Source organism: Camelus dromedarius, chromosome 30, assembly GCF_036321535.1.
Source record: "Camelus dromedarius isolate mCamDro1 chromosome 30, mCamDro1.pat, whole genome shotgun sequence".
NCBI lineage: Eukaryota > Metazoa > Chordata > Mammalia > Artiodactyla > Camelidae > Camelus > Camelus dromedarius.
The window spans coordinates 21,566,302-21,585,558 of NC_087465.1; the positions used below are offsets into that span (position 1 = coordinate 21,566,302).

The 19,257-nt window shown below is 41.7% G+C and overlaps 1 protein-coding gene across 2 annotated transcripts in view; it reads left to right on the forward strand.

The window, feature by feature from the left end:
• The window catches only part of ATP6V0D2 (ATPase H+ transporting V0 subunit d2), a 59,537-nt gene that overhangs the window by 28,838 nt on the left and 11,442 nt on the right, over positions 1-19,257 (forward strand). For both annotated transcript variants that reach the window (XM_064480919.1, XM_010979357.3), the window contains exons 3-7: positions 7,727-7,905; positions 9,082-9,161; positions 10,575-10,652; positions 17,762-17,938; positions 19,179-19,256. In XM_064480919.1, the coding sequence (XP_064336989.1) occupies positions 7,727-7,905; positions 9,082-9,161; positions 10,575-10,652; positions 17,762-17,938; positions 19,179-19,256 (592 nt within the window). The remainder of the gene's footprint in view (positions 1-7,726; positions 7,906-9,081; positions 9,162-10,574; positions 10,653-17,761; positions 17,939-19,178; position 19,257) is intronic.

A 19,257-nucleotide genomic window follows, 5' to 3' on the forward strand; every position in this document is an offset into this window, starting at 1 on the left:
AAAATTGTCCAAAGTTGGCAAAAGACACAAACCTACTGATTCAAGAAGCTAAGTGAACCCCAAACAAGAAAAACCCAATGGGATCCAAGCCAAGACACATCTTAATCAAACTTCTGAAAGACATAGACAAAAATACCTTGAAGGTGTGACACCTGTTGGGGGAAAAGCAATATGAAAAATAGTGGATTTCTCATTAGAAACCATGGCGTTCAGAAGGAACGGGTGTAACTTTTTTTTTTTTTTAATGCTGAAAGGAAAGAAATGCCAACCCAGAATTCTATATACAGTGAAGGTATCTTTCAGGAATGAAAGGGAACTCAAAACAGTCTCAGATGAATGAAAACTAAGCATTTATTGCCCAGAGACCTACCCTAAAAGAATGACTAAACCAAGTTCTTGAAACAGAAAAGGAAAGGACTCTCGAAACAACAGGAAAGAACAACAAAAAAGGGGGAAAGATGGGTAATTACAATAGACTTTATCATCTTAATTTTCTAAGTTATATTTGATGGTTGAGGCAAAAATTATTACTTGTCTAATGTGGTTCTCACTGTATGCAGAGAAAATATTTAAGACAATTCCATTATAAATAAGGAAGGTAAGGAGGCTGTAAAAGAGGTGAGATTTACACACTCCACTAAACGCAGTACAGCTACTCTGGCAAGTAGTTTGACAGTTTCTTGAAAACTAAACATCTCCTTACCATATGCCTCAGAAGTTGCACTTCTAGGCATTTATCCCAGGTAAATTAAAACTTACGTCCACATAGAAACTGACATATTTGTGTCCATAAAAGTTATTATTAATAACCGCCAAAAACTGGGGGGAGAAACCCCAAATCCCTTCCACAGGGGAGTGGTGAAACAGATACACACATCCTATGGAATACTACTCACCAATAAAAAGGGGCAGACCATTTACATGCAACAACATGTATGTACTACATGTATTTCAAGGAAATTAAGTTGAATTAAAGTAGCCAATCTCAAAATGTCACATAATATACAATTCCAGTTATATATTATTCACAAAAAAAGCAAAATTATAGAGAGAAAGAACAGATTAGTGTTTGTCAGAGGTTGGGAGATGGGTGTGACTATGAAGAGGTAGCACACAGATCTTTGGGTGATACAATAGTCCTGTATCTTGACCCTGGGGGTGGTTACGCAAACCTCCACGTGGGATAAACTAACAAACCACACACACAGAGTACCAGTTGTCTAGTTCTAATTTTGACTCTGACTAGGTAGGTGTAGCCTCCAGTGGAAACTGGGTGAAGAATACACAGGATTCTCTGTACTGTCTTTGCAACTTCCTGCAAATCTATCATTAAGATAAAAAGCTTTAAAAATGTAGACAATATTGTTGTGCCCATGTAATAGAAATAGTAATAAAAACTCACATAAAATTGCTTCTTACATTTGAAGCCTGTGATCACAAGAAATGAAAACAAATTTATATTTAATTATGTGTTTATAGCGTTAAAGAGGGGCATGAAAGACTTTCAACATAAAGACACAAATGCTACATTAGGGTAAAATTTCATCAGAGAATTGGAATGGAAATAACATTTCCAGGAAAAATAAAAAAAAAGAGGAACAACATAATTTCCTTCTGTTTATGTATTTGTAATTGAATAGTGGGGGTATCTTAGCGACCTTGGGCTTCTGTTACTAAATGCCACAGACTGAGTGGCTTAAACAACAAGAATTTGTTCCTTACGGTTTTGGAGGCATGGGGGTCCACAACCAAGGTGCCACCCAAGTTGGTTCCCTGCTGAAGGCTCTCTTTCTCACTTGCAGATGGCTGCCTTCTCACTGGGTCCTCACTTGGCAGAGGGAGAGAGCAAGCTCTCTGGAATCTGTTCCTGTGGGGACACTAATCTCATCATGAGGGCCCCACCCTCATGACCTCACTTGAACCTAATTAATAGCCCCAAAGTCCCCATCTTTATATTGCATCGCCTTGGGGGTTAGGGCTTCAACATGAATTTTAGGGGGACAAAATTCAGCCTCTAGCAAGTGGGTATCCAGATTCTTCATTGGATCATTTAATTTGAGTGATTTCACAGTTTCATTTTAAATACTGGTGTTCACAATATACCGGAAATGTCTTTGCAGTATTTAAACTTATAATAAAAGTTTTCACATGTCATCTTAAAATATCTGAGCTAGTACACAGCTTCAGCAATTGTTTCATGTTGTTCCGGGGCAACACTCTTCACATTTACTGCCTCAGCCCACCTGGGAGCTCTCTTCCCTAGAAAGCTGTTGTAGTCAGTTTCCCCCACCCCTTGCCTTACAGCCCAGTCCTTGTCTCTGTTCCTGAATCAATCCAAGCTTGACACTTTTCATGGAAATTTCCCAACTGTGCAGATGCTTTATCATATGTACATTCTGATCAGTGACTTCTTTTGCTCTAATCCATCAATAAGGCAGGAGGGTATAGCTCAAGTGGTAGAGCACATGCTTAGTATGCAGGAGGTCCTGGGTTCAATCCCTGGTACCTCCATTAAGAAACAAACAAATAAACTTAGTCCCCCCCTAAGAAAAAAAAACTTTAATGAAAAAATTGAAAACATAAAATAATCCATCAATAAGACTCTGTTTTAGATCTTCTAGAAATGTATTGAAATCTCTGTTTCCCTCATGTCACTCTGTAGACGAATATTTTCCTTTTCATATACCTTGAATATGAATCTGGTTTGGGAGGGCCCAATAGTGCATGGATATGCTTAGCCCAAAATCTGACTATAAGTTGTGTGTATAGCGCAGTGGTAAAGACTGTGCTTAGCAGGTGCAAGGTTCTGGGTTCAATCCCCACTACCTCCATAAAAATAAAAATATATATACTTTTAGAAATTCACCCTTTTGGGGGCAGGTGTAGCTCAGTGGTAGCACCCATGCTTAGCATGCATGAGGTCCTGGGTTCAATCCCCAGTCCCTGCATTAAAAAATAAATAAGTAAATAAACCTAATTGCCCCCCTACCCTCGCAAAAAACAAAACTAAGTGGCCTTTATGGCTCATCTCAAAATCTGACCAGAGAAGCCTGAAAGGATTTGTAACAATCTTCTGGCTTTTACCTGTGTCCGCCACCATAGTAGCTGTGTCTTCAAAGAGAACTTGACGCCTTTCTTCTGAACTTTAACTTCACCTAAACCATGTTCTTAGAAGACCTCTGTCTCTCTCTGACCATCTCAGGCCAGAGTGCTTGGGGAATGACAGTCATTTCTCAGCTGTTGCCAATGACACTTAAGTACTTAAAATCCTTATCCACAGAACAGTTCCTCTAACTCACCATACTATGGCTCCGCATTATCTGATCCTTCAGCGACTGTCACGTTAGCCCAGAGTGTGATATTATTACATAGGAAACACAGTCTAGTTAGTTTCAAGATCCTTAAAGCTTCGGAGCAAAAGAAAAAGGAACGGCGCAAAGTCCAAAAGGAAACATTAAAGTATCTTCTAGCTGGAGCTGTTTTGTGAGAATCCAGCATGGAGCCCGGGCCTGGGCTTTGCGGTCCCAACTCTGCCCCTTCCCATCAGTGTGACCTTGGACAAGGCATGGAACCCCTCAAAACCTCCATTTCTTATGTGCAAAGTGGTGGTCCTAGTGGTCCTTACAGCCCTGAACTGTGGGGAGGCCCGAGTGGGAACGTGTGTACAATGCCTGGCACATTCAAGCAGTGTTTGCATTTTTTTAAATTATTATTTTTTACAATCTAAAATTTCTGAAATCAAGCCATTTATGCTCACAATTTTCGATGACTTGATGGTTTTCACAGGTGCCATTATCAGAGTTAAATATCAGAGAAGTATTTAGAAGGGGTTATAAGTGAGGTCGTGTGTCTAGACCATGAGTAGGAGAAAAATTACCCCAACTGAGTGGGCACTAGTCCTGGCTCTGTTACTACTAATAAGCACAATTACTTAAAACACGAAGCATTTGAACCGGGTGAACACCCAGATGTCTTGAAGCTCAAATAATACTCAAGCAACATCCGTGGGGATCGCATTCCTCACCACCGGAGGGGTGGCCCTGGAGTTCTAGCAAGATTACAGTCTGGAGAGAGTAAACTGTCTTCTGGGCATGTTAGCCTGCTGCCCCGCCCTGCCAAAGAAGGGTAATTATATACCTGGTGCCTGTGTGATGGAGATGAGCAAGGGGATGGGAAAGGGGCCCCTCTCCCCGGCCGTGGGCCACGTCCTGAGTTCTCACCTCATTTCCTAAACAAAATGGTGAGAATTGCTGGTGTGGTCCCAGCTTAGAAACTCAAAGGGCACTCAGATAACAAGCTGAAATAAAACAGAATTCAATCTCTGTAGCCCTTGCTCTGGTCAAGATAGGACCTAGCCCTCTATTAGTTCAAAAAAAAAAAAAAGCACTCACACACACACACGTGACATCCACACACGCACGTGACATCCACACGCATATTGTCCAGGCATAGGCTTGACTGTTTCGTGGGGGCTGACTTCTTACAGCCTTGACCCTGGCTGCCTGTTGATGTTTGTCTGGCAGCCCTCTGCAGATTGGAACTGTTGAAGGCTCATATGCTTTCATATTACAGGGGTGCTGTGGGGGACAATGAAAATATCTGGAGTCTGCTAAGTATTATTACAGGCTGGTAATTCCCCTCTCAGGTAATAGCTTTTGAGCCATAAAGGGACAGTTAAACAAGCACTTCCCTTTTAATATCATTTTCAAGAGATAAAAAGGATTCTAAACTTCCCTAATGTCTAAATTTGGTCCTGCTGTTTGGGGGGTGAAGCAACTTTACAGTCATGCGCTTTTTATAAAGGGATCATTGCCTGCTTCCAAGCTTCTTTGGATAAAACTTTTCCCTGGGGTAAACTGTGGAAGCTCCACCGTGAAGGGGACTTTTGCCGCTGGAAATGCGTTCTTCCAGGGGAAGTTGGACACTGGACTCCAGTGACATGCTGCTGAGTGATGAGGCTCATCTCCATCCAGTGAGAGGCACTCTTTTCCAGCCTGGATTGTGTGGTGGTTGAGTGCCCATCACTGTCCAACCTGGAGGACTCTGTCCCATGGATCAGCGGTCCCTCCCCTCTGCTGACCCGCCACCTCAGGCTCTCAGCTGCCTCTCTCCCCTCAGCCCTTAAGCATACTCTCTTCTCTCCCATCTGAATAAAACAAACCCCCAAACTGGAAGTCCAGAGCTCCTTTGGCCCCCAGGTCTCCATATAGTTACCTTCCCCTTCCTTGTAGTTTGTTTTTTTTTTTAAATGGAGAATTTTTTTTTTTCCGTTCTTTTTTGGGGGGGGAGGGTGCATTCCTTTTTATTGAAGTGTAGTCAGTTTACAATGTTGTGTCAACTTCTGGTGTACAGCATAATGTTGCAGTCCTACACGTACATACATACGCTCTTTTTCCTATTCTTTTTCATTATAGGGTACTACAAGATATTGAATACAGTTCCCTGTGCTATCCAGAAGAAACCTGTTGTTTAATGGAGAATTTTTAATGGAGGATTTACTGGGGGTTGAACCCAGGACCTCCTGCGTGCACTCTACCACTGAGCTATACCCTCCCCCCGCCCTCCTGCCCTTCTTTGCACTTGGAACTCTTTTTTTTTTTAACACTCTTCACTTCTCACTCGTTTTAAACACACAGTGGTCGGGTTCCTGCCTCTTCCCCTTTCCCTTCCATGAGCACACTCCACGGAATGTGTTTCCACTGTGTCCTCAGATGGCCTCTGCACTGCTGCATCCTGTGAATACTACTTCAGGGTCTGTCTTGATTTTCTTGAGTCCTTTGATGCTCTATATACTTCTTCCCAAAACTTCCTAGAATCCTCTCCCCTGGTTTTCCCCCTTCCTTCTGGTCATCCCTTCTCAGGTTCTAGCAAGGCCTTTACTTGTTGGGGTTCCCCAGAGTTCTCAGGACAGAACTCTTTACATACGCTCTGGGATGTGGTCCCAAGCAGTCCCAAGATGTCTGCATCCACTTTTAAGCTAGTCTCCCCAGATCCCCTGAATGTCTCTGGTCCACTGCTGTCTTCAGGACTCAGACGTCTGAGGTCTGCTTGGCATCACCTCCCAGGCATCTCAGCTCCTTCTGTCCAAAACATCTGCTCCCATTACAACCTGCTCTTCCTTCAGTGCCCTCCACTCAAGAAATGGCGCCAGCATCTAACTGTTAACCTAGAAACCACGTGTCCCATCCTTGACAAGTGAACCCAGCATAATATGAGGGTTAAGAGAAAGACTCCAGAAGCAGACTGAGTTGGATTCCCAGCTCTCTCATTTGTTAGCTGTGTCATTATGGGTGAGATTTTTACCTTTTTGGGCCCCTGGTTCCTCATCTGAAAAGTGGAGATAAGAACACTGTTACCATCGCAGTGTTATTATCATGATTAAATAATATGACTTTTGTAAAGCACCGCAGCGTACAAGGGTTGGTGCACCTCTTCTCCTGTTTTAATGCACACTCCCTCTATGTAGATTATAACTGCCCGCTCTGCTTAAAGGCATTCAGTATCTCCCATCGCCATCAACATCCAGCTTCCTCTTTCAGGACTTTGCACACTGAGCCTCGGCCCCACCTCCAGTGCCCAGCTTCAGGCGGAAAAGCGTCCTCACCCCTTGCCCTCTCATCTCTGGGCTGCTCTTCCTTCTGCCTGGAAGCACGCTTCCCCCTAATTCCCAGCCGATTTTGCCTGGACAGCTCCTGCTTGTTGTGCAAGTTGCAGCTTGAATGTCACTCCCGAGGAAGCCTGATCCCAGACTGGTTTCGTGCCCAGCTCTGACTCCCACACCGCCCTGTCATCTCCTTTCACAGCCTGTGTGCTTCACTGCCGTTTCGTGCCGTGGGTTCTTTGTGCAGTACCTCCCTTGCACTGTGTTCTCTGTGAAGGAAGTGTCTATGTCTCTCTCATTTCTCAACCTAATTGCTTGGAATATCCTGGGTAGAGCTTACATTGAAGAAAGAAATCACATAAAGTATGAGCCTATGTGCCCTTGAGGTTCTGGGAGGGGGAAAAAGGCTAGAAATGTCACCATCTACTCTTAAATGAGGAAAAAGAATACAGAATATTTTAATTTTTGATAACATTTTCATATTAAAATTAATAAATATTTATATTTAATTTTAATTTATTTTTAGATATTTAAAACTTTGAATCCTTAAAGAGGGGCTCATCACAGATTTAAATAGTCAATTTCTAAAGTAAGTGGTATAGCTCAGTGGTAGAGTGCATGCTTAGCACGCACAAGGTCCTGGGTTCAATCCCCAGTACTTCCATTAAAATAAAAAAAAAAAAAACCTAATTACCTGTCCCCCCTAAAAAAAAGAGAAAAAAATTTTTTAATGTTTTTTAAAAAAGATGATCAAACAGTCATAAAGTAAGTGAAACACTTTAGGTCTGTTTATAGTCCATTCTGAGAAATCAGTTTCACTCCCTCAGTGCTCTCTGTGCCCTCCCATCTGACAGTCCCTGTGCGGAAGTCATCATCACGTACCCCCACCACTCAGTTACTGTAACATTGAATATGGGTTTTCAAACTATAGTACCCTCTGAGAGTCAGATAATTTACCCCACCCACATCTCTCAGACCCCAGGGTTTAAAATAAAAGGAGACTCACATATTTCCTTAATGAAGGAGTATGTGCCTGGACTGTGTGCATTTTTTTTTTTCACACACGGAATGCCTCTTACTCTCAGACAAGTGTTTTCCTAACGATTGCGCCTTCTTCTAAACCAGGTGCAGTTACATGATCGACAACGTGATTCTACTGATGAACGGGGCGTTACAGAAAAAGTCTGTGAAAGAAATGCTGGTAAAGTGCCACCCGCTGGGCCGTTTCACAGAAATGGAAGCCGTCAACATTGCAGAGACGCCTTCGGAGCTCTTTAATGCCATCCTGGTGGAAACCCCGTTAGGTATGAAGGTGGAAGGAGTTGTACAGCTGCATATGTGTGTGATCACAGTCATTAGAAAATGCACTGTCTGTTCACAATTTTCTCCACGAGTACAGTCATGCGATACAGATTCCTAGAGGTGGAAGGGACACCAAAGAATCACCTGGTCCAGCTCCCTCATTTTTCAGATCAAGGCAAATGAAGCATACCACGCGGGGTAGCATACAAACCATTTGTAGCCTAGAGGAGCACGTGCTCATCTCCCAGCTTCCAGACCTTTGTCCCTTGAACCTGATCATAGCAGATAAATCACAGAACTTGTAATTTTTTTAAAAAATTAATTTTCTACCTGGATTTCAAATGATTTCATTTAAAATTTCTGTCTAAATACGACTGCATATAGGTGGCATTTTGATTTAGGAAGTCTAGTGTGCCCTTTTTTCTGAGATGCTCAGCAGTGTCTGTCAAATGACCTGAAGCAATGATGAAACAAATGTTAATTTCATTATAATTTGGCACTGCATTAACATTTAAAATACTAATGGGATAATTTCGTACAGTTATTGTCACGAAACGTGGATAATAGCAATTCACTATTGACCTTCCGTCCAAATAGTTGCCATTTAAAACAGATTTTTAAAAAGAAAAAAATTACATCATTATTAAGTGTCTGATACTAAAAGAAAATCCCATGGCAGAAAGAGGGTGAGTCTGGAAGCAGACATTCGTGAGTGTGAAGCCAGGCTCTGCCTGCCCCCAATCAGGTGACTTGGAGCAATTCATTCTCCTTCAGTTGCCTCATTTTAAAAACAAGAGTATCTTACAATAACAGAGCTTTGAAAATTAAATAAGACACAGTTTCAAGACAAGTCAGTGATTGGCAAAGAATAAAACTACAAATGGTAAATATTATTGTTAGATAAACGAAGGGAGGGGAAGTTTCAAAAAGTAAACCAGAAAGTGAATAGTTCAAGGTTGTGAGGACTAAATAAGTGAAAGGGTATCCAGTGTTTAGCGAGGGCTTTGCACAGAGCAAATGCTTCCGAAGTAATCTCTCCTGCTGTCACCACTACTGTTAGCCTCATTGAGCGTGTGGCTTGCCATTGCACGCGAAGGGGGGTGCATTCCAGAGACATTTGCTAGAGTTTATAATCATGTTTTGGTTAATTGCTGTTGTATTTTAATTTCTGCTTTCAGCTCCATTCTTTCAAGACTGTATGTCTGAAAATACTCTAGATGAGCTGAATATTGAAATACTGCGCAATAAACTGTACAAGGTAACTGCTTCCCCAAATACTATGTCCTTCTTTGTTACATAATACATCATAACCAGAGTCCTGTATCAAATGTTACTTGCCCCATAGCCAACTTCTGAATGATGGAGCTGTGAGTACTTGGAACAAAGCTCATAGTCCTGGTCTGTCTTCCAGGTAAATACGTGTATGTCAGTTTCCCTCCAACCGTCAAGGTTCTTGAGAGGACCCCATCCTTCCCTGTATCCTTAGCTCTTTACATGGTGCCTGGAATATGAGGTATCAGATGGATGGATAGAAGGTGGGTGGCTGGATGGATGAACGGGGTAACCACATCAATCCATTTCAGCACAACCAGCATCCGTAATGAACCTTGTGTTATGTAGCATCCTTCTCTGTCCTCAACCCTCAGAGTCCCTGAATTTCACAAGCTACTCGTCCATACAATTTAAATCTGCTGACAGCATGCAGCATACCAAGATGACCAGCTTGTGGACACTACATCATAGACACCACTTTGTATAATCAGGCCAGCTGTCTGCCTGGGCTTCACTGCCGCCATTTGAGCAGCTCTGTGTGATATGGGCTGAGCAAAATCTGTCCATTTTCACTTATATGACCATTGCATCTTTGAACACTCCCACGAAGTAACACTAAATGAACACAGAATATATAGGGTAATATATATGCCATGCCATATATTTAACATCTATGCTGAAACATGGACATTTCTCAAAAGCATTGCATTTTCAGGCAACTTTCCTTTTCATATAAAGAGACTTACGTTGTTAGAGGAGGCATCCCTGAGCTAGAGCTGACAGAAGGCGCTATTCTAAGCATTTATAGGCGTTAACTCAATCCCCCCAGCAAAACTATGTGCCATCCCCATTCCTCAGATGAGAAAACTGAAGCATGGAGAGGTAAGATTTACCTGGCAGCAGTCAGCTAGCAAGTCAGAGAGCTGGGATTCGAACACGGGCTGTCTGACTCTACCGCCCGGACTTTGCCTTTTCTGGTATATTTCTATGCTCAGTGCCCTCCCAAACGTGTCTCCTGAGCACTAAGAGAGATTACATGTCAGCATAGGACCTAATCTAGACTTTATTTGCTGAGCTCATAAAAAAGTTTGGCACCCTTGTTAGAACAGCAGGAATTAGCCATGTGAAACAATGCGAGAGCCACCCAAAAAAAGTGCTTGTTAAGTCATTATAAGCTCTGGTTGGTGCAATTCTGTTCTTCTGTGGAGTTCCTTTTTTAGGCTGAGCAGTATGCTTCAATGTGAAAGTCTGCACCAAATTTATTATAAAATATCTCCCTATGGGAGAAGTTAATTCAATTTCCATTAAGAAGCTTAATAAGCCATGAAAAGCTGATCTAGAAATTTCCAAAAGGAAAATACATTCATTTTATTGTTTTATAATTTTTCTTCTTTTTAAGTCTTACATCGAGGCATTCTATAAATTCTGTAAGAATCATGGTGATGTCACAGCAGAAATTATGTGTCCCATTCTTGAGGTAAGAAAGAGTTCTTGAATTTTTTTTATGTCCAATAATGTACTTGCACACTTTTTATTTATATAATCCTACCAATGTTTTTTAATCTGAGAAGTTCCTTTATCTAGGAAAAAAAGCAATATATTTTATTATATATATATCATTTGATGTCTTCCAGTTAAAAGTAATATTTTCCTAGTTTTCTACATGGAAGAGTTATTTTGGAATTCAAAAAGAATAATGTTTATAGAAGTTTGATCATAATTCACTTTGATGTAGTATGAAGAAAGTAGGTTGTAATTAGCTGAAAATTTAGTATGCTGTGGGCAGGTGGTGCACAATAGATACTCTTACAATAATCACCAACTTCCCTCCAATGAGGGAACATTGGGCAGCTGGGAACCCCCACAACTGGGCACCACTGTGGGTAGCATTCCTTATGTAAATCCTAAAATTAAAAAAGGCTGCCCCGAGCAACCCTTGAGCATTCATTCCAGCTCTTGGCAGGAAGACTCTCTGGGTGGTGATGCCCACTTGGCATGCCCACTTAATCCTCACAACCTGCCACATGCCACCGTTCGTTCCTACCTCTCTAATTGGTGTTACACTCTTTTAGATTCCTCTTTATCATCACAGATTTCATCTGTGCCCAGAGGCCCTCTTGCTTGCAAGTGTTGATCTACACACGCATGGGAGACTCAGGCCAGAGATCGGAAGGGACTGAGGGAATTGTGGGTAGAGTTTACATCTGCATTTTACATAAATCTCTCTTGCTAGCTTCCTAATTCACCTGGATATTTAAAAAAGAAAAATAAATAGCATTCTGGGCTTAGAAAGCTCTTGCTTTGCCCTGTGAAACCAAGGTTTATCTTTATATATCTAAAGAATATCTTTGATCATTAGATGATCTGTTACAGTGGCTTCATTGGTGGGTAGATACTTAAATAGTTCAGTGACTTCTGATTTCAAGAAAAGCCTGGTAAGGATGACCCTTTAAGCAAGAAGAGGGGGGCAAAAAACAACTTTATCTGCATATATTTTAACCTAATGTTCTGAAACTGCATTTGATAAAATCAGTTCCCCTCAAAACGTCTAATTATTAAAATTTTACAGTTAGAGACGCAGTGCTATCGCCTGTTGAAACCTGGAAAGCCAAAGCTGCCCTTGAAGTGAAAACTCTTTGGAGAACTCCAAAAACGTTGTTTGCCCTTGTCTGTTGTTACACAGAAAGTGGGCATTGACAAATAGCAGTTTTTTTCATAGCATGCTAATTATCAGAAAGTGAGCTAGTCTCTTTCAGATACGCCGATCACGTAACATAAGCAGCCGGCTGACCCTGTGAGGCATCCCCTTTCTTTTCATAGATTTAACTACTCGCCACACTAAAAGAAGCCACCTTATCTATGGCATAATTCCTGTGCTTTAGAAATGGCCACGTACTTTATAACCACAAAATGTGCGAAAAAAGAGTTATGTTAAATTTAATAACCTTCACACCTGTCAGAATGGCTATCGTCAAAAAGCACACAAATAACAAATGTTGGCGAGGATGTGGGGAAAGGGAACCCTCCTACACTGTTGGTAGGAATGTAAATTGGTGCAGCCACTGTGGAAAACAGTATGGAATATTCTCAAAAATCTAAAAATAGAACTACCATGTGACCCAGCAGTTCCACTCCTAGGTATCATAGCTGGAAAAAAAATATTAATTTGAAAATGTATGTGCACGCCAATGTTCACAGCAGCATTATTTACAATTGCCAAGATCAGGAAGCAACCTAGTGTCCGTCACTTGGGATAAAGAAGGTGTGGTGTGTATATATACAATGGAGGACTCCTCAGCCATAAGAAAGAAGGAAGTTATCTAAAAGTTACAGCAAACCAGTGAATAAAACAAAAAAGAAGCAGACTCACAGATACAGAGAACAAACCAGTGATTACCAGCGGGGAGAGGAAAGGGGAGAGACAATACAGGGGTAGGGAGAATACAGGTTATTATGGGGTTATATAAAATCATGTGGGTGAAACTTTTGAAAATTATAAAGCACTATATGAGTGAAGGAATCTTCCATTCAATAAAAAAAAAAAGAAAAAAATGAATAACCTTACGGAAGGTATATAGTGGCCCTGTTAATAGCCAACATTTATCATGTACCAGATACTCTTAAGTGTTTCATATGCACCAATTCACTTGGACTTCAAAGTAGCACAGTAAGATGGATAACTTAGTACCTCTTTTACAGAAGGGACAGCTTAGGCACAGAGAAGGCTAGTAAGTTGCCTGATGTCACACAGCTAGTAAGTGACAGTGTCAGGGTTTGAAGCCAGGTTGCTTGTCTCCAGTTCTTATCTATTTCTCTGCTGCTACCTCTACATTAGATTCACCATGCACAGTTCTTTTTGTATAAAGGTAAGTGATAATTCTTAAGCAAGATTATACTGCATGTGCTATTAAAAAAAATCAGAAATAAATAAGAATTTTGTCTTTGTGATCCTCGGTAATGCAAAAAGGACAGCACAGTATTAAAAGAATGCTTATCACCAGGAGGATTTGGTCAAAATTATCCTATACGCTGTGTTCTCATTGTCCCTTTCCTATCCCCATGATACTACCTTATTAGATTAGATTTTTTTCAAGCTGTGTTAAAAATAAAAATCCACTTAGCTATCTTTATATATTTATATAGAAATATCAGTTATGCATGGTGTGCAATTATGACTTTTTTTATACGATCAGAAGAGGTTTGTCAGTTTTGTATAAATATATCGGATCGTGTAATTATTTCCCGTTCTATTTGTGCAGTTGCAGAGCAGTTACAGTTTATAAAGGTTTTCCATCCATATTCTCATGTGATCTCATTTGACAGGAGACCGCTAAAGACTTACTATCGTGGAAAAAAGCATTACCCCAGGCTTGCAGGTGAACATTTGACCTAATTACAAGATTGTAACTTAATCCTGAGGAAAAAAAAAAGAAACTGACTTATGTTCAAGGCAAATGTGTTGCAGTACATTGTTTGCCTTTTATTCCTGCTTGTCAGACAGGCTGTAAGGTTAAGGAGACCGTGACAACTATTCTTAGTGTGTTTGCTTCACCTCCCCTGGAGCAGTACACACATGAACCAGGCTGGGCTGGATCCCGTCCCTTCACTCTCCTCCATTGCCATCCACTCCTCTGCCCACTGCTCCCTCCAGGGAGACCAGTTTCCTGAAAGAAACTGGCAAGAACATGTGACCTGATCCACCCAGCTCTGTCACGATAACGATTTTGAATACAACAACAGGGCATGGTTATCTTTTGCAACAGCAACAGAAAATAAGTTACAGTTTTAAAATGCATGAGTATTTGAAGGGAAGAGCAAAAGGAAAAGACATACGCTGTACCACACAGGCTGACCGCCATCTGCAAACGATACAGGGTCGCGGGAAGCTAATACCACACCATTCACCCTCCTCCATCATCAGATGTCATGTCAAACCGTCTGCTTAGGGGTGGTCAAAGACAGGATAGCCCTCTTACAATTCAAAAATTATAGTTCTTTTCACTAAGAGAACACACACACAGAGTCTCTAGACTGGAAGATAGTAGTAGACAGACAATTATAATAAAAGGGAAATTAAAGTATGATAAGGAGTCAAAGGAAGTCATGTACAATTAGGGAGGAAATAGAAGAGCTTCTTATGAAACAGGTTGTGTTTGATGGGACCCTCCACTGCAGGTAGATTTCAACCCGGAGCGTTGTGGAGTGGAGTATGTGCCCTGCAGGCAGAGGGAATGAATATTGACAAGGACAAGAATTGTTGGAAAGGGTGTGGAGAGTTCAGATAACCTGTCTCTGACCATCCCTAAGCAGATGGTTTGACACAGCATCTAATGACGGAGGAGGGTAAATGGTTCAGCCGCATCAATCCGAGTCCTCCCTTCTTGGCGTGGGGCGCCTCTCCTGTTCTCTCCCCGACTGCCCGTCCATCCCTCTTCCCCAGCTGCTTCCCCAGCCGCTTCCCTGGTGCCTGAGCTATGGCCAGTCCTCCAGAATGTAATGCTTTGCTTTGTGCAGCTTCCTCCCCCCCGGGATGGCCTCTGCTGTGTTGCGTGTCTGCAGTGGTGACTGCCCCACCCTGTTTCTCTCCTTATTATTCTAACATCTGAGAACTAGAAAGTACCTTGAAGAACATCTGAGACAATGAACTCCATTGCTCCTCCTACCCTAACTGTTATTTCCAGGTTTCTTATTGCCATGCAATCTCCCTCTTGCATTTCTTCTCTTACCCCTGGAAGGTCTAAAATTACTGACAGGACTGGTTATATTCAGTTGCCAGAGGCAGCTGCCTTTGCTTCCAAATCTGCTTCTGGCTTACCCAGAACTTTCACAAGAGCAATAATCAAAAAGGATCAGAAGGAACCAACGCTCACACTACTGATAGGAAACACCTGTTCTGACAAAAGAGTTCCAGTAAAATCTGTCACAGGTCTGGATTTGTTATTAGTTAATTAGTCAAAAATCATACCGCAGAGCAATTTGTTTCAGCTTTCCTGTGCTTGGAATCTTGTTAAAATGCAAATTCTGGTTCGGTAGGTCTGGACGATGCCCTAGGACCCTGCATCTCTTTTTTTAAATTGCCGTAAAGTTGATTTACAATATTATAGTAATTGCAGGTGTACAGCATAATGATTTAGTATTTTACAAATTATACTCCATTGAGTTATGATAATTGCTATAATTCCCTGTGCTATACAATGTACCCTTGCTTGTTTTATACATAGTAGTTTATGTCACTTTTTATTTTCATGAAGTATAGTCAGTTACAATGTGTCAATTTCTGGTGTGTAGCACAATGTTTCAGTCATACATATACATACATATTTCATTTTCATATTCTTTTTCACTGTAGGTTACTACAAGATATTGAATATTGTTCCCTGTGCTGTACAGAAGAAATTTGTTGTTTATCTATTTTATATATAGTAGTGAATATTGCAAATCTCAAACTCCCAATTTACCCCTTCCCAACTCCTTTCCCCCGGTAACCTTAAGTTTGTTTACTGTGTCTGTGAGTCTGTTTCTGTTTTATAGATGAGTTCATTAGTGTAGAATTCTGCGTTTCTAAAAAGCTTCCAGGTGATGTCAGGGCTCCTGATCCATGACACACCCCTTGATTAGCAACATTGTAGAGAGTATTGGAGAAGTTTTAAAGTCCTAGAACCGTGGACCATTCTGTTGGATTTAGTAAACAGTTAAGTTCTTCCCATGCGTCAGACATTGGCTATTCAAAAATGAATGATGTACAAGAGAGACATGATCCCTCAAAGATTTTACAGTGTAGTGGGGAGAAACACACACACACAGATTTTAAAATAACATGGTAAGTGCAGGTTGCTCTGGGTGGATGGAGAAGGCTTTTTTAGCCCGAGGACACCGTGACAAACTCCCGTGGTGGGCAGAGGAGGTGCCCATGAGGGACAGACTGAGATGAAGTGGTCAAAGGAGGCAGGAGGAGGACCAACAGGCAGAGGAAACATGGCAACCAGAGGACTGGAGACAACTTTCAGGAAGGACTTGGTGGTTGGATGAAGTAGAGAGCCCTGACGCGGGGCTGGGAGCTTGGGTGCCTAGTGGTGCTCAGCACAGAGAAGTCAGGCCGTGAGTATCCGGGACCCACCTGAGACATCGTGTGGCCAAACCCCACCATTTACAAATCAGGAAACTGAGGCTCTGAAAGGAAGATCACTTGTCCTGAGCCCCATAATTCTTAGCCACAGACTTAGATTTATGGATATCCAACCTTGGACTTTAAAGAAGAAAACCAAAACCAGGAAAGCACAAACAAATCGTAAGCAGCACAGGGTTTCACTACGTGAAAAAATCACACTGATGTCAACAATCAGAAAGGGACGTTAACACGTATGGCATGTACTTTCCATTCTGAACACTCTGCCAGGCCCTCCTCTGTACGTTGTCTTGTTCTATCTCTGATGGACCCCAACAAGTAGGAGTTATTCCCATTTTCATGGAAGAGACATTTGAGACCCTGGGGGCCTATGTGAGAGAGACACACGAGTAATCGCAGAGGGCCTGGGAACGAAAGTTCAGTGGGATGTCAAGAGTCACAGGCCATTGTCACTGCTGTGTGATCCTTCTCTGGCAGGCAGAGTCACTCTATCATAAGAAAAGGCGAAGTAGTGGGGAGGGTATAGCTCAAACGGTAGAGCACATGCTTAGCATGCATGAGGTCCTGGGCTCAATCCCCTGTACCTCCATTAAAAAAAACAAAAACACTTTTTTAAAACACCTTTATTGTGGTATGGCTCCTATACAGTAAATTATACATATTTCAGATGAACACTTTGATGGATTTTGATAGATGTATACACCAATGAAACCACTACCACAATCAAGATAGCTAACATTTCCATCACTCCCAAAGAGGTGCAATTTTCGAATTCCCAATTTATCCCTTTCCACCCCCTTTAATCCCTGGTAACCATAGGTTTGTTCTCTATATCTGTGAGTCTGTTTCTGTTTTGTAGATAAGTTCAATTGTGTCCTTTTTTATAGATCCCACATGTAAGTGATATCATATGGCATTTTTCTTTCTCTTTCTGGCTTACTTCACTTAGAATGCTGATTTCCAGGTCCATCCATGTTGATACAAATGGCATTATTTATTCTTTTTATGGCTGAGTAGTATTCCATTGTGTGTATGCGCGTGTGTGTGTGTGTATACACCACATCTTCTTTATTCAGTCATCTGTCGATGGATATGTGGGTTGCTTCTATGTCTTGGCTATTGTAAACAGTGCTGCTGTGAACATTGGAGCACATATGTCTTTTTGAATTATATTTTTCTCTAGATATATGCCCAGGAGTGGGATTTCTGGATCACATGATAAGTCTATTTTTAGTTTTTTAAGGAATCTAATGACCTTCCCCCCTAAAAAATGAAATAAATTTTTTTAATTAAAAAAAATTTCAAGTTTAAAAATAAAGGCAAAGGGAACATTAATAACACATGTCTGTATTATAATGAGACATAGATCTGGAAGAGAAAGCCAATCATTTCGAGATGAATTTGTCTAGAGCTTTTAGGAGACGGTTCGATTTCACTGATTCCACATCTTGCAAATTCAGTTTGAGGCTGACAGACGTGCTTTTATCATCACTCTTAACTCCTTTGGCACTGAGTTGAGCAAAGAAGACCGGGAGACCCTCTACCCGACCTGCGGCAAGCTTTACCCTGAGGGGCTGCGGCTGCTGGCCCAAGCAGAAGACTTCGAGCAGATGAAGAGAGTAGCGGATCATTACGGGGTATGTGATCATGGTACTAGAGGATGGGACGTATTACCTTGAGCTGAGCAGCTTCAGGTGCTCCAAGAGCAATTAGATGCTACCAGGTTCCTTGACTGTCTTCTGTCGTTCCATCATGATGTGTGGACTTCACCTAATATTTATTAGGTAGAAAGAAAGCAGTATCTCTTGCTGTAATGTCTCTCCCAAAGAAATAGTTCAAGTTTCAAATCCAAGTCAGTGGTATTTTTTAAGGTCCCTGCCAAGCAAGTACTTGTTTAAATCTCCAAGGAATGGTCATTTGAGCTTTTTCTTTTTTCTTCTTCTGAAGTGCTGGATAAAGCAAGTTCCCCAAGGGACTGGCGCACTGCTCTGAAAGTGTGAGCTCATGTCAAAGTTATGTAAAGCAGCTGGACCTAGAGTCCTTTCAAGTGGCCAATGGGCAAACAGGGTTAGGGGCGGGATGTGTGCTTGAACGACAAGGGGGAGTCTGGGTGCACTGGTTTGTACCGCTCCCCTTGCTCAGCAGCCAGAAATCAGGAGAGGAAAGAGGGCCGCTGTGTCTTTTCCTGCTCCAGCATCTAACTGCTCTTGGAGCACCTAAAGCTTCTCAGCTCAGGGTAACACATCCCATCCTCCGGTACCGTTTCTTCTGACTTGCAGACAGTAGCGCGCAGACCCGCCAGGTAACTTCCCCAGAACTGGAAGGACAATCTTCTTGGCTTTGTCTGTGGATTTCTGAAGCCCTCCAGGAAAGATAAGCCAACAAACAACGCATGGGGCTTTGCGACATCTCATGTGTCATTGCAGGAGGCTCTTGGCATAACACTGAAATTTGAGTTTCTCCCCAATTCCCCTTCCTCACTCGAAATGCCATGTGAATTTTATCAGTTGTCACCTCAAAGAACCTGTGAAGCATGCTGATCAAACCACAGCCACTCATTAAACCACCATAATGTATCTAACTAGCCCTAAGAATCAAATGCGGGGATTAGCTCTGTACATTCAGAGCAGAACTGTTTGCCTCTTGTCTTGTCGGCCTCACTAAGTCAACAAGATGAAATTCTATCCATCCATACTCTTATTGCTTGGACTTTTTTGTATTTTCTCAAGAGGCTAAATATTCTACGAAAAAGCATTCAGGCCTTCTGGATAGATTTTTTAAAGCAGAGGCATAATTTCTCCATTGTTAGGGAAAATGGTGTAGATTTATAAAAAAAAATAAAAATTTGTTAGCTAATTTCTTGTCTTTGTTTTTAAGGTATACAAGCCTTTGTTTGAGGCTGTGGGTGATGGCAGCGGGGCAAAGACACTGGAGGACGTGTTTTATGAGCGTGAGG